Here is a 13528-nt window from a genome sequence, read left to right as displayed (position 1 = left end):
AAATAGAAATCAAATTCAAACGTTTCCTTCTCTGCTTTTGTTTTTAAGTTTTGATTGACTTTTTGTGAAGTCTTGAAATGACTGTTCTGTGTATCCTCTGTTAGCCAGATTCTGTCTTCGGTGTCAGCGTCCACTAGGTTTAGTGTGGTGGAGCTGTAGTAGTTGAGGTTGTAGTATCACTAAAAGTTATACACAGTGTGTCACTCTCTCTTCTTTTATATTTTAGCCCAGGTTTGCTCCATTGTACTCATGCACGGCAGAACCTTCCGAGGACAGTTATGTGCCCATGAAGTCCAATGCTTCTCCGCCTGCTTCTGAATCAGACTGTACCCCTGATGGCTACATTCCCATGAGTCCTGTTTCCCCAGCATTTGCTCTCCCTGTAGCTAACACTTCAAAAGTCTCAAGTCCACTACCAGAACTGCCAGTTGAGCTAGAACCGCCTCCGGTGAATCGGGATTTGAAGCCTCGGAGAAAATGTAAGCACCGGAAAAACTGTTCGTAAATGAAATTCAAAATAATTCTTAAAACTCTCACAACAGACACATTTCTGTTCTACACTGCAAGAATCCTATGTGTTACTTCTCCATTTTTCATTTGGATTTTATACAGACCATTTTTTTAGTTTAAATCCCACAAAATCTTTTGGATTAAATTTGCCATTTTAATATGCTGATTTGTTTGATCTGCAAGTTTAGTCAGTTTAGTGCCTAAATGTTATTATGCTGTTCTATATGCAGCACGGCCACCCCCGTTGGACCTGAGAAACCTTACAGCGATTGAAGAACATCCTGTATTGACAAGGACATGGACCGTGCCTTAGTAAGTGTAGAAGTATTGTGAATTTGATGTTTTAAAAATGCTTGCTTTGGAAAATCAGAATTGTGAAAGCAAAGAGGATTTAAATGACTCTGACATGGGTTCCCTCTGGTTACAGATTCACACTGTGGCATGTCTACTATAGCATATTTGAGATGTGTTTGTATGTCGAGCGAGTGTTGGTAAAGTGCAGTATCACTGAAATGAGATGTGCCAATATTACTGTAGTTACTTTTACTTTTGTACGTACTGTTCACCATTTTTGACCAGCTGACCATTAAGATGGTCAAAATCATCCTGAAAAGAATCCCTCAGGGCACATGTTGAACAGAAGCAGCAATAAATATTCTGTTGTTGGATGAATCAAGATATTGCCCCTTTCCTGGAGCAGGATGTCCTGCTGACCTAATCTGAGGTTGACTGATGTCCCTTTGACTGTCCTCCTGTTGACAGTTTTCGTATTAGAAACTAACACGGTGTCAAAACTCCTTCCAGAGGGCCACGGTGTAAGCATGAGTTACTGCGCCCAATCGTGGCAGTTGAAATATTTCACTCTTGATGTTCCTGGGTCCAGCGTACTAAGGGCTCAGGACCCATAGTACCACTTCAACACTTGAGTCTCAGTGGTAGTGCAGGGTGAGCAGTCCAAGGCTTCTCTGGAAGGAGGTAGATGTAAGGCGGGCCCAAACTCATGACTCAAAATACATCCAGCAACCCCAATAAATGATTGTATGTAAAAAGGAGAATGTATCTACCAACTCAAAGTACAGTACAACACACTGCAAATAATATACACAGTCTTCTTGAGGCAAGCCCACTAGCCTAACCCTGGTCAGCTTTCCAGTCTCACTTTCGAACATATGGCTGGTGGTTATTCCCCATTCATGTGTGACGGCACCCAAGCTAGGCACCTTTAATGCGTCCAAGTATCAGAAGCAATACAGGGGCTCAGTTGCACAGATCCCCAAGTGTCTGTGCTAGAGCATGTCAATCACAGTAAGTTCTCCAGGGCCTGGCGGCCTGATTGTCAATCTCACCCACTGTCATGGAGTGGCAGTTCAGAGTCTCGTGCCCACCTCGGCTCAGACTGTGTCCAGAAAGCATGAGGCTGTGGTTGCGGTGGCCGCATTTTTAAAATGTTCACACTCAATTAATTAATTAATTAATTAATTAATTGTGTTTTGAGATTTAAAAAATTCTCCAATGTTGATTTTCTTGAAATGTGTAAAAGAACACATTTCTTATTGCTCTGAACTGTTGTTGTGTGTCTATCAGTGATCTATTACAGGTTTTGTTGAATTATGACCCATGCTGTGAAGTATGACTGACAGCTAATAAAACGGCAGCCTTTTTTCACCCCCAAAAACTGGGTGTCATATTGCGAGGGAAGGTTCTGATCGAGGGCTTGGCCAGAAGTGGTCCGGTTGGACCAGTAGTCCGTCTGAGCCGGGTTTGACTAAGAGCTCTCCTTGGGTCACACCCTACACAAAATGGGGGAGCGTGATGGAACTCTAGAGATTTCCTGCACCAAGATGGAGTCCTTTAATGGAGATTGTCGTGACGCCTGGGACTGCATAGCCCACGCCACAATACATCTGGAGACATAGCTTGAGCTCTAGTAAATACCCATAGAGAGTCCCAGGTCCGCCTAATGGTTTTACCTTCAGAGCAAGAGATAGGCAGTGTCTTAGTATCTGTGTTCGACACTAGATGGCAGGAGTGTGGAAAGTATGTGATTCTACAGCACTACAAACTGTTAGTTCCAGGTAATCGACATTTTCTTTCAGCTACCCACAAAAAAAACAATGGCTGAGAAAAAGCTGGGGGCATAGTGATGCTGGTCCTGAAAATGCTCATGAACAGGAGCCTAATCAACAGAGCTCTAGAAAAGTTGGGAGAATTGTAATATGCCACATACTGGATTTATTGGTTAATGATCTGTAATATTACAGAGAAAGAGAGCACCGCTGTATGTTAAAAAATCGTTCAGTAGTTTGAAGATACCTTCCTCTGTTAGCAACCATGCTCAGTTTGATGTATCACATTGGGGTAATTAATTTCTCTTTATGCAAGAGAAGCCTACTAGGCTGTTTATGGTTAGTGATGTTCATGGTTAGTGACAATTACCCTTTGTCTTTGTGATGCCTGTTGTAATCCATGTGATGTTATAGGTAAGGCGTATGCATCACAACCATCAACAGCAGCTGCTCAGCTGGTCAATCCACAGCTGGGACCATTCTAAGGATCAAACTAAGAGAATGGGACAGGCAGGGGTGGAAAGGTAGGGTGGAAAGTACCAAGGAAGGTAAAGGAAACATTGGGATGAAAAGAAATTAGATAATGAGTAGGAAAGGCAACGTTTGTTGCCTTGACGTGAAGCAATCTTGGGTGCCCTCCTTTATATGTTTGTCAAACCTACACATGATTTGCCTGTTTCCACCCATCCCTGGCGTGTTTTGTTAGGGATATTTATGCTTGGTTGCCAATGTGTATAGGAAAGACTTCCTATGACTTTTTTTGTTGCAGCTCTGCTACCTATTTATATTTTCCTTCCCCCTCCTTCACTAGATTTCCAGACAAAGAATGATGTGGAAGGTTACTTTAATGTGACTTGTTATAAAAAAAAATACTTAATTTGTACAACACATTAGTTTTACGGCTGTTGAGGTGGATTTAGCATATGATAACAGTTTCTTTTGAGACATGCTATGTTTTGTTTAACAAATATAAACTTAATATGAGAAATGGCCTGTAATATAACTAAGCTTTCTTTAGCGACACCGGCTCTCAGACTGAGTATAAACACAGCATTTGGGAAGATCTTTTGCCACTTATATTTGGCCTTTTCTGCTAAAGGCCTTGTTTAGAGAAGGGCCACAGTGCTATCTTTTCTAGAAAAGTTGAATACACTATCACTAAGTGCCCCTTCTCCACCTCCATGTTAGAGTGACAAGGTATGTGAGTGTGGAAGTTTCCTTTGTCAACTTGCTTCTCCAGTGTCTACATCAGCTTGGAGAAACTGCACCATCCTACATTGGAGGCATTGGTGGATTTACTGCCAGAACTCGCCCCTCCCATGGTGGAGACAACTTTTTTGCTGAAAGACCTTAACCCCTTCGGTGCTGATGACGGCTCCCGGTCGTCATCAGTTACGGTGGGAGTGTGCTGATGACGGCCGTGAGCCGTCATGACCACACCTGCGATGGGAATGTGCCGCACAGGCGCAGAATTCCGACGGCGGCGGAGGGGTTAAGTCATATGAAGAACTGTAAACATGGTGGATTTTCAACAGTAGTGTGGTGAAGAACCTAGATATGACATGCTGAGAGGAGGATTTCCCACCAACCAAATTAAACCAGCCCCTAAAAAGGAATCATATCCTAAAAGGTGGTTATTGATCTATTGAGTTATGGTACTGAGCCTGTTTGAGTTATGAATCCTGGATTCTTCCAATGATTTGAAACACAGAGTTGGACAGACTTCAGTTGACTGACATACAATGTAACATGACTGTTATATCCACACAGTGGAGAAATATGTATTTAGAAACATGATGTTTCCTTGCAAATTATGATATCTGTTTGATTTCTAAGATTGCTGTACTTTAGGCAGAACTAATATTTTTTTATTTTTCCCCATGTGGAAGATTTTGGAAGTTTAAATGTAGGTCTTGTAGAAAATATCTGTTAATTGTAATCCAGAAATGTTAATAAGCCATGTTTTACAGAATTATAAAATGAAAAAGTCTGTGATCCCTCACCATGTTAGAGACAGGTATTGCCTGTTGTAGTATGACCTGCATGAAACTGCATCAAACGTTTTCATTAAGTTTCTCGACCTTTGCATATAATCGAGTTTTAGATCCTCCGTTAAAGTCCAGTGGTGGGGGCCTTAAGCGGTTGGCAGTATAAGCTAGATGGCAGATACATTTTCCAAAGTGCCCAAACATTCAGCAGTTCTGCAAAAAGTTGCTCTCCTTATGAAACAATACCTCTTTCCCTCCAGGTAACTCGAAAATATTTGCACCAGAGCTAAATATTATGCCCCCTCCTTCTCTGGCAGAACGATTCCCATCACAACTTGAGATGACAATCTAGGCGTCATATGTGATGGAGTCCTGAACCTCCAGGCGTCCAGATAGGAGCCGTAGATTAGTACTACTACCAGTTCAAGTGCCTTTAAAAACTCTGTCTTTCCTGCACATACAAATCCCCAAACCTCTGCTCTGAACCCATTGTTAGTCAGTGCTAGTAAGTTGCTCCTCAAATACAGTAATTCCCTCACCACCAGCCTGCAAGATTAGCAATTGATAATTCTTCAAAACAGGATGCCCCCTCTTCATGTTGGAAATAACATATATACTTCTCATGGCAGACCTGTCTCCATAGGCTTCCTTTGGTAGACTGGAATGGCCTCTAAATCATTGCACCTGCAAACGCTTGGAAGGCACTGACACCAAATGGCTTCTTGACAAGATCCAGGCCAGGGACACCATCCTCCAATCCATTGTTCCTCTCGCCAGGTTAATCTACAAGCAGTGCCCTGAACTAAATCCAGGAGTAGAGGCGAGAGACCCTTCTCTGCCAAGAACCAACAGATATGGAACAACCCCCTCCTCGGACATCACACAGCATAGGGACAAATTACATGAATCCTTCCCTGCACTCCACCCATCCAATGTGGTGCTTCTAGAATACCATGCGGTCTGTATACATGTCTGTGTTCTCTGACTTCTGCTGCCATAGGGAGGAGTATATGTCACTGCGGTCCAGACTCTGCATATATGTAACCGCGCCCACCTTCTGTAGCACCTAGAAACAGTAAGGTTCAAGGTTGGACTGGCCTTTAGGGCTATTAGACAGTGCCCGATGGGCTGCTTGTGGGTCTGTTTTAAGTCAAGTCAAGTCAAGTCAAGAGATTTATATAGCGCGCTACATACCCGGAGGGTCTCAAGGCGCTTGAAGGAGGGTGGGGAATTACTTCTCGAATATCCACGTTTTAAGTTGCTTTCTGAATGCTAGGTGGTTCTGAGTGATGCGAAGGTGAGTGGGAAGTGAGTTCCAGGTTTTAGCTGCCAAGTAGGAGAAGGATCTCCCTCCCATGGTGGTTTTGTTGATGCGAGGTACAGTGGCAAGGGCTTGGTTTGAGGATCGTAGCTGGCGGGAGGGGGTGTAGAAGGACAGGGTCGGTTTTACTGTTGATTTACCTGGTTTGCAGCAAAAATTCCCTGAAGAAAACACAAATGCATGCAGTCTTCCATTCTTTGCAAAATACCTATAAAGCAACTTACAAGTTCAAAGCTGGCCTGATTTGCAGATGTGGGACACTTTTTTTTTTTTTAACCTATCCTGGGTCGTTAATGGGGGGCACTTTTATTTAGTCCCGGCCTATTTTGTGCCCCAGTCCTATCTTAATTAGGTTTACAGCGCACCAGTGCTCGCTCAGCAGTTTGCATTGCACCAGTGCTCCCTCAGCAAACATAAACCATGCACCGTTCTACAAATGACTCATGACCCGTGTGTGACCTTTAAGAAGGTCATGTGCCCTCGGACGCCAGGCGCTGCCAGGCTCATAAATCGCTGCGCTGTGTGAAGTGATGCGCCGCGGAGCTGTATAAATAACCCAATCAATAAAACACACATTGGTTTATGCCTATAAGTCGAGCCATGCGTTATCTCTGCGCATTCTTTACCACGCGGCCTTGACCCTGGCTTGACTTTCTTTTTTTGTCTGTTTCTAGCAATCGAACCAGCTTCATGGCGCCGGAGAGGGACTGCGTGAACTCTGCCAGAATATTTGCCAACTCGTGCCTTGGAGAGGAGGACGAGAGCTACATTCAGATGGTAATGTTTGCATTTTGCATACACACGCACACGCACGCACACACACGCACTCTGACAATTCTACGAGCAGCGAAGATTCTAGAATCGCTCTTTCTGCGGGTGCTGTTTTCGGGTGAAGCGGCCCTTTCTTTATCTCTCACTGAAATCAGATGTTCTGAGCCAGGGACGCTCGCCAAGGATAAAAATACATTTAACAAAAATGCATCCCTCTTTCCTGGAAAGGGTATAGCGAGGCTCGTGTTGGGGGTGGGGGCTGGGAGTCCTATCGCAGCATAATGAGACTAAAACAACGGCTAAGAAAAGAAGCAGTTTGTTTACCTCGGCCTGGGGTCACACCGGCCCGATGACTTTGAGCTCAGGCAGTGTGTCTCATGGGATGGCCAGTGGCGTCGCCAGTGTCAGTGTGTCATCTGGGCCCTCGTGCAAATAAAAGGAAAGGGCCCTCTTGACCGCTGATTGAACTGTGAAATACAGCAATTAATCCGTGTATGTGGAGGCCTCTGGGCCCCGGTGCCACTGCACCTGCTACACTGCGCCACTAGCAATGATTTAGGACATGAGTTAGGGGTTTCAGTTGTCCTCTCTGGGCCCACATTTGCAATGTCTGTCTGTCTTTCGTCTTGTTATGCAGCAGTAGCCGAGAACGAAAATTCTCTTGCAAATTAGAGTCTGAACTGTGAGTCCCAATGGATAGGATAAGATGGCGTCGTATGCCTGCGTCTCGTGGCCCCCCATCTGAGCCTTGACAGGATGAGCGCTGAGCCTGTGACCCCAGGGGACATGCGGCGGCTGCTCGTAGCCCAGGGGTGCACCGCAGGCTACCCCAAATAATAATCCCCCATGAAGCATGCCAAACTGCGTCACCGAGAAGATACTGACACCGTCATCCGAATCGAGTCGACTGCGTTGTTTAGCTCATTTCGTGCCCCCAAACATTTGCGCCTTTAAATGTTTAATAGCGCAAGCAATCTTAAGAATTAACTTGAGATTTAAGGTACAGCCTGTTATAACTAGAGATAAACTGATTGCAGTTGTGCTTTTAAATTAACTCCGATAAAGATAAATACATTAAAAGTCAAGCAAGCCAGACATTACAAGTGTAGCCATAGGATCGAAGGCAATTCAAGAGATAAATCCCAAGGGAATGTTCGGTTTGAAATAAAAAAGAGATTATTAGCAAAGGAGCCAGATTGTGTCACTACTGATTCCTCAGCATGATGCCTGTCTGCATTGTTTAGGGGCAGGAGGTTAATGCTCCTGCCTGCTAAAGAAGGCATGGTTCCCCAGTTGATCCCACTCATGCCCCCGGGGTGCCAGCCCTGCAGTTTGAAGATCGCCCCCTCCAGACCCCAGCACGACAGATTATAGAAGATTTTGGGTTTTATTAGAGTTTGGCAGATGGGACGCTCAGTCAAAACTTGTCGGATATCCTGTCTGCTGTACTTCAAGAGCCATAGGCTAATACGGCAGATCGAGTACCGCCCACGATTGTGACGTTGTATCCGGTCTTTCAAACTCTAAACGAGGCCTTTAATGTTTGTTTTGCTCTGAAGAGAGGCTGTAACCAGTGCGCCCTGGTCGGCTCAGCTGCACGTCAGGGGCACATTTTTAAAATTGCAGGCAGGACAAGGACCACCTGGATACATGGGAAGGTTCTTCATACTTTGCACACATAAAGTCTTCTTTGCCTGGGGCTGCACATGCATTTATAAGCCTTGGTTGTTTACAAAGTAGGACAAGCACTAAGCAAACTAGGGGCTCGCCTACTCCCTAAAATAATACATGCCACGGAAAACCAGGCCTTATATCTGAACCTGTGAGATACTGAGCAGCAGGGACAACACTTGTGCTCCTTAGGAGCTCCATGCTGCTGCTCTGTGCTAGTGTGCCTATGGACCCCCTTAGCCCAACCCTTACACCATGGGTTTTGTTGCCTAGTATTCACTGGAAAGAGGCCCAGAAAATATTGGGGCCACGCCATTGAAGCATGATTTGCATAATTTCACTTTTGATAGTGCACAAAATACACATGCCTTGATTATAGCCTGTGATGGAGTCAGCAGCCGACCTGCTTTCTCCCCGGATCCTGAAATGCCAGTACGATGAAGGCATCACGTTGCTGGCACATGAACCAAAGGGATTAAGGAAAGAAGGGACAGGAAGGAGGGAACCCTGGAGATACCCTGTACAAAATCTAAGGTTGAGTTGGCTTGGGAAAAAGATTTATCTCACACATGGTCCATTATTTTATGGGACAAAATCTGGTCTAAAATTCATAGTACATCCAGAGCTGCAAATACCACACAAACCTTATTCTTTATTTATAATCGTATATTATTCACTCCATTATTCCTATCCTCCTTTTCCCCAGACACTCCATCTACTTGCTGGTCCTGCACATCCCTTTCAGCTGATTTGAAACACATGCTATTTGAATGTCCCCCTATATTACGTTTCTGGCACTTAGTTTGGTCTCAGCTACAAAAAATTTTCAATTTTACAGTATCATTCTCCGTTTCACACATTTTCCTAGGTTCCCACTCTCCCACCCTTACTGAATCCCGCTCCAACCAAAAATTACTTGACCTATGCATAGCCATTGCTTTCCACCATATTACATCACACTGGAAACAAGCTAATGATGTTTCTTTTACTGCATGGTGGAACGCAGTTTGCTTTAATCACCGACTTGACACTAATTTTGTCTCTCCTATCTCCTTAGCAATCAAACGTGATCTCTTATGGCTTCCCCTCACTGACTATCTATCCACAGTTGCTAAACCTCCTCCACCACTTCCGATACGTACGGTTGAAGTTTGTAAACCTCCATGAATGCATTACCTTAATTTATTCGATTACTATATTATCTTTTACAGCTAATGTTTTATCATATTTTTTATCTGCTTTCATATTTTAAGATATCTCCTCATCCCCCTATGTTCCTCATATTCATTACCTATTTTTTCATATTTTATGCTTCAGTTTCCTCAACGTAATTCGCTAATATGTAAGATTGGTCTCATTTTCTCATAACTCTTGATTGTTTCTTCATTTTCTGTCTTTGTTTCTTTATATTTCAATAAACTTCAAACTTAAAAAAAAAAAAGTATTTCAGAACCCAATGGAAAGTCTGTCACCGATGTTACAACATGTTGGGCTTGGCCCTCTGTGTAGGGCCATCCCCAAACCTTCCGCCTTCACCCTCCTGTTTTCTGAACCTGTTTTTGTTGGCTATTGGGACTATGCGCACTTTACCACTGCTAACCAGTGCTAAAGTGCTTGTGCACTCTCCTTCAAACATGGTAGAATTGGCCTACATCCAACTGGCACATTTAATGTACTTGTAAGTCCCTTTTGCAGTGGTACCACAGGTACCCAGGGCATGTAAATTAAAAGGTAAGTGCTGGAGGAGGCAGCAAACCAGCAAGAAGGGACACCTCTGTTCAATCCCAGAACTAGTTGGTTCCCCCTAAATTCAGCAAGCACATTGACATTGTACACCCACCTAGTCCATTGATCTCCCTACAACAGAAAGAAACCAGTATGAATCACTACCTGCTTAGCCTCGGCTTGCAGACGCTAATTACTCTTAGATTCCACCATTTAGGAACATCTAAGTTGGGAATTTTCCAAGAGATTGTAAGAGAATTCTGTTTGTCAGTAATTTGCACTGGAGTAAATTATATTTCAAGCAGGAGTTTTCCTTCTATGTAAGTATAGTTGGCATGCATTTCTGCATATCACAGCGTGACATAAGAAAACTTAGTATGCCCTTTCATGTGTCATGTTGAACCATATGGTTATAGGGTATATGGAAGCTGGCTATACCTGTTACTGAGTATTTGGGATGCAGGTAGCACTACTGCTGGGCCGGTGAAGAATGCTGTGAAAAGTAATTAAGCGCACAATTAGTCCATCCTGCAATATGTTTAGCTAAGTGATAGCCAGATACACTTTAAATTGATCTACCTCTTATCGCTCCTTGTAAGGCCTCCGTAGCATGGATGAAATGAACGTTGTGCTCAGTAGTTGGGGGTGCACAGCATCATCGGGATAAGGTCCCTGGCTAAGACCACTAGCTGGGGTCTCTTTGCTTCCAAGTGATTTTCCCATGACTACTGTGTGTCTCTTTCCTACCTCCCCAGCTATGTGCTGGGACTGTGTATGTACTAATGCCTTCTATGGCCATATTCTGCTTAAAATGTGCAGGTATTACAACCATAACACAAAGGATGCCTGTAATATACCAATAAAGGCCTCCATTATGTCAACACCCCATTGTTTCAAGGCTCTATAGAATAACATCAAGGATGCCACCATGTAGCAGTCATGGCCATTATTAAGCGAGGAGCGCCACACTTATGTCACTGATGGCTAAAAGTAGGCCATTCATGATCCTAACATGTCAGTAGTAGCTGACATTATGCTACAACTAGACCAAGCCTGCCCCAAATATTCAAAGATGACCATTAATATGCCTTTGGCATTAAGCCATGAACGGACACAATTGTTCCAGCAAGTAACCCCTTTGATGGGGCTCGGCACATACTTTTGGTGGTTCTTGAGACCAGGTATAGCTTCCTGGGGGCGACACTGTTAGGGAGGGACGTAATGTCACATACACAGATAAAGGTCCACACATATATATGCTTCCACACAGATGAATGCACATGGGGCCATTAATTGTCTCAGCTTTGGATTCACAACAGCTCTTGTACTCATCATGCACCCCAACACTTTTTCACTTTGACTCTTGTAGTCCCACATTTCAGTGGGTCCTCACTGGCTATTACTCAGGCTACTAATGGCACTCTTCTTTTCTCTCGCCAGGTTCCCCCCAGCATGCCGCACACTCGGACCACTAAAGTTCAGAGTTTGCAGTGGGGTACCACATAGCAAAACCAAAGGGGATGATGAACGGAGGGTTAAACATTGCAAGCACTCACCCCCAGTCAACTGATCTAGGTTTAATCCATCATCATTCTTTAGCTCTCTCCGCCACCCCAGTTCAGACATGGCCATATGCAAATCAGTCTGACCCTGTGCCTCATGGGAACAGTCCAGCCCGAACTGCCAAGTCATATCTTCCCTCCACCGGAAACAAGAATTCTGGGACCGGTTTCTGGCTAATCAGCCATCATCAGCCAGGCTTGCTTGAATCCAGTGGCAAAGTGAGCAAGGGACCCACGTCTGGGCATACCCTGCCAACTTAGGGCAAACAAAGTAAAACCAAAGGGGATGATGGAACGAGTGTTGAACATTGCAAGCACTCACCCCCAGTCAACTGATCTGGGTTTAATCCATCATTATTCTTTAGCTCACTCTGCCACCCCAGTTCAGACATGGCCATATGCAAAACAGTCTGACCCTGTGCCTCATGGGAACAGTCCAGCCCAAACTGCCAAGCCATGTCTTCCCTGAACCGGAAACAAGCATGGGGTACCACATGGCTCACGAGAGGTAACACATCTCCTCCATCAGATGGAGATGGTGTATTAATCACCTTTGAGTTTCATGACTTCATATAATCACGACCAGTATATCCATCTGATTAATTTCATGACTTAATGCAGATGTGACTTGAATTGTTTACTGGTCCTGAAGAATGCCTAATAACTCCAGCTGGAGTCTATTGGAGGCAGAAACATGTTGACCACTAAGTGGGTATATTTGCTCTGAACCCCCAGTCCTCTTCGTTTTAAAACCCTATCCAAGGGTACCATTAAATAAATATATTGGGTCTCCTGAGATAGTTTTTATCTTTCATTTCATCTGGTTTGTTTTGCACTCTCACCCTCACTCACTCTTCATAGAGGCATCCCCCATTCAAAACACCCCAGCTCCTCTCCACTTACTTTGATCGGTGGATAGTTGTAGCCCACATCCGTCCACATTGCGTCCCCGGTGTAAGGAGGGAGCCCTATGATGAAGCATATCACCCTCTGGTGAGTGAAGGTTCTTGTCCTTATAAAGTATCACCTTTCCTTATTGAATAAAACCCCCGGCTCTGGAGATCGTATCTTTTGTGAGTCCCACTCTTCTTTCTTGGCCCATTCTTCACACACGGTGCGAATGGTACAGCAGGGCATACAACATGGCCAATTCGTTATGACGTACCTAGATTGAGAGTGGAAACAGACGGTAATATGGCAGACCCCATGGACTGACACACTGTGTGTTTGCATGTTATTATGTGGCCCTGCTAATTTGTTTGGCTGTCTGACACTATAACGGCCTTGAAATGGTCAGTGCTGCCTTCTTTAATACGCATAGACTGTCTGAATGAGGTACTGAGCTGGTTTCACCACTGAGAGCTATTTTGAGGGTGCAGGTGAGCTACCAGTAGCCTCCGATCTACTCCTTGGACACCCCTGATTCTAATGGACCTGACACCGGCCAGAACATTGACAGATGTTGTTTCATTTTTTCTGACCATATGTGGTAAAGGAGGAAGCAATGTACCTCTCTTGGGACTTTGACATGCCTACTGCGATCAGGGGTGCCTGGGTTGACTAGCCAGGCGTTACCTCCTCACTCTTTGCAGGGGAGAATGGAGGTGGGTGGCCTGAGCAGGGGCTGGTCCCAGTGCATCTGGTTCCCCATCCTAAGAGGAGCTCTGCATAGCCAAGTGGTTGCCCTGAACTGCATGGTGATGGCCAGTAGGGGCGTGCTTTACCTGCCCAAGGTAGACTCCCCTCTATGTACTACAAAGGTGGCCTTCTTACAGCTGAATAGATTTATAAATTCAGCTTTTTAACTTTAAGATCAATAGTTCAGTAGAACATGTTTGTTTCATAGTAGAGATTCCTGATTTAGAAAACATTTCCTAAAGCAATTTCCTTTTAACCTTTTTGAGCGGTCCAAGG

At 44.4% G+C, this 13528-nt stretch overlaps 1 protein-coding gene across 1 annotated transcript in view; it reads left to right on the top strand.

Moving 5' to 3' along the window:
• Window positions 1–13528, top strand: part of GAB3 (GRB2 associated binding protein 3) — a 394003-nt gene that overhangs the window by 336349 nt on the left and 44126 nt on the right. The window contains exons 6-8 of the mRNA XM_086918495.1: window positions 227–479; window positions 741–822; window positions 6560–6662. Coding sequence (XP_086774621.1) covers window positions 227–479; window positions 741–822; window positions 6560–6662 — 438 coding nt within the window. The remainder of the gene's footprint in view (window positions 1–226; window positions 480–740; window positions 823–6559; window positions 6663–13528) is intronic.

This window comes from Lissotriton vulgaris, chromosome 4_1 (genome assembly GCF_964263255.1).
Source record: "Lissotriton vulgaris chromosome 4_1, aLisVul1.2, whole genome shotgun sequence".
Lineage (NCBI taxonomy): Eukaryota > Metazoa > Chordata > Amphibia > Caudata > Salamandridae > Lissotriton > Lissotriton vulgaris.
This window is presented reverse-complemented; position numbering and strand designations above follow the sequence as displayed.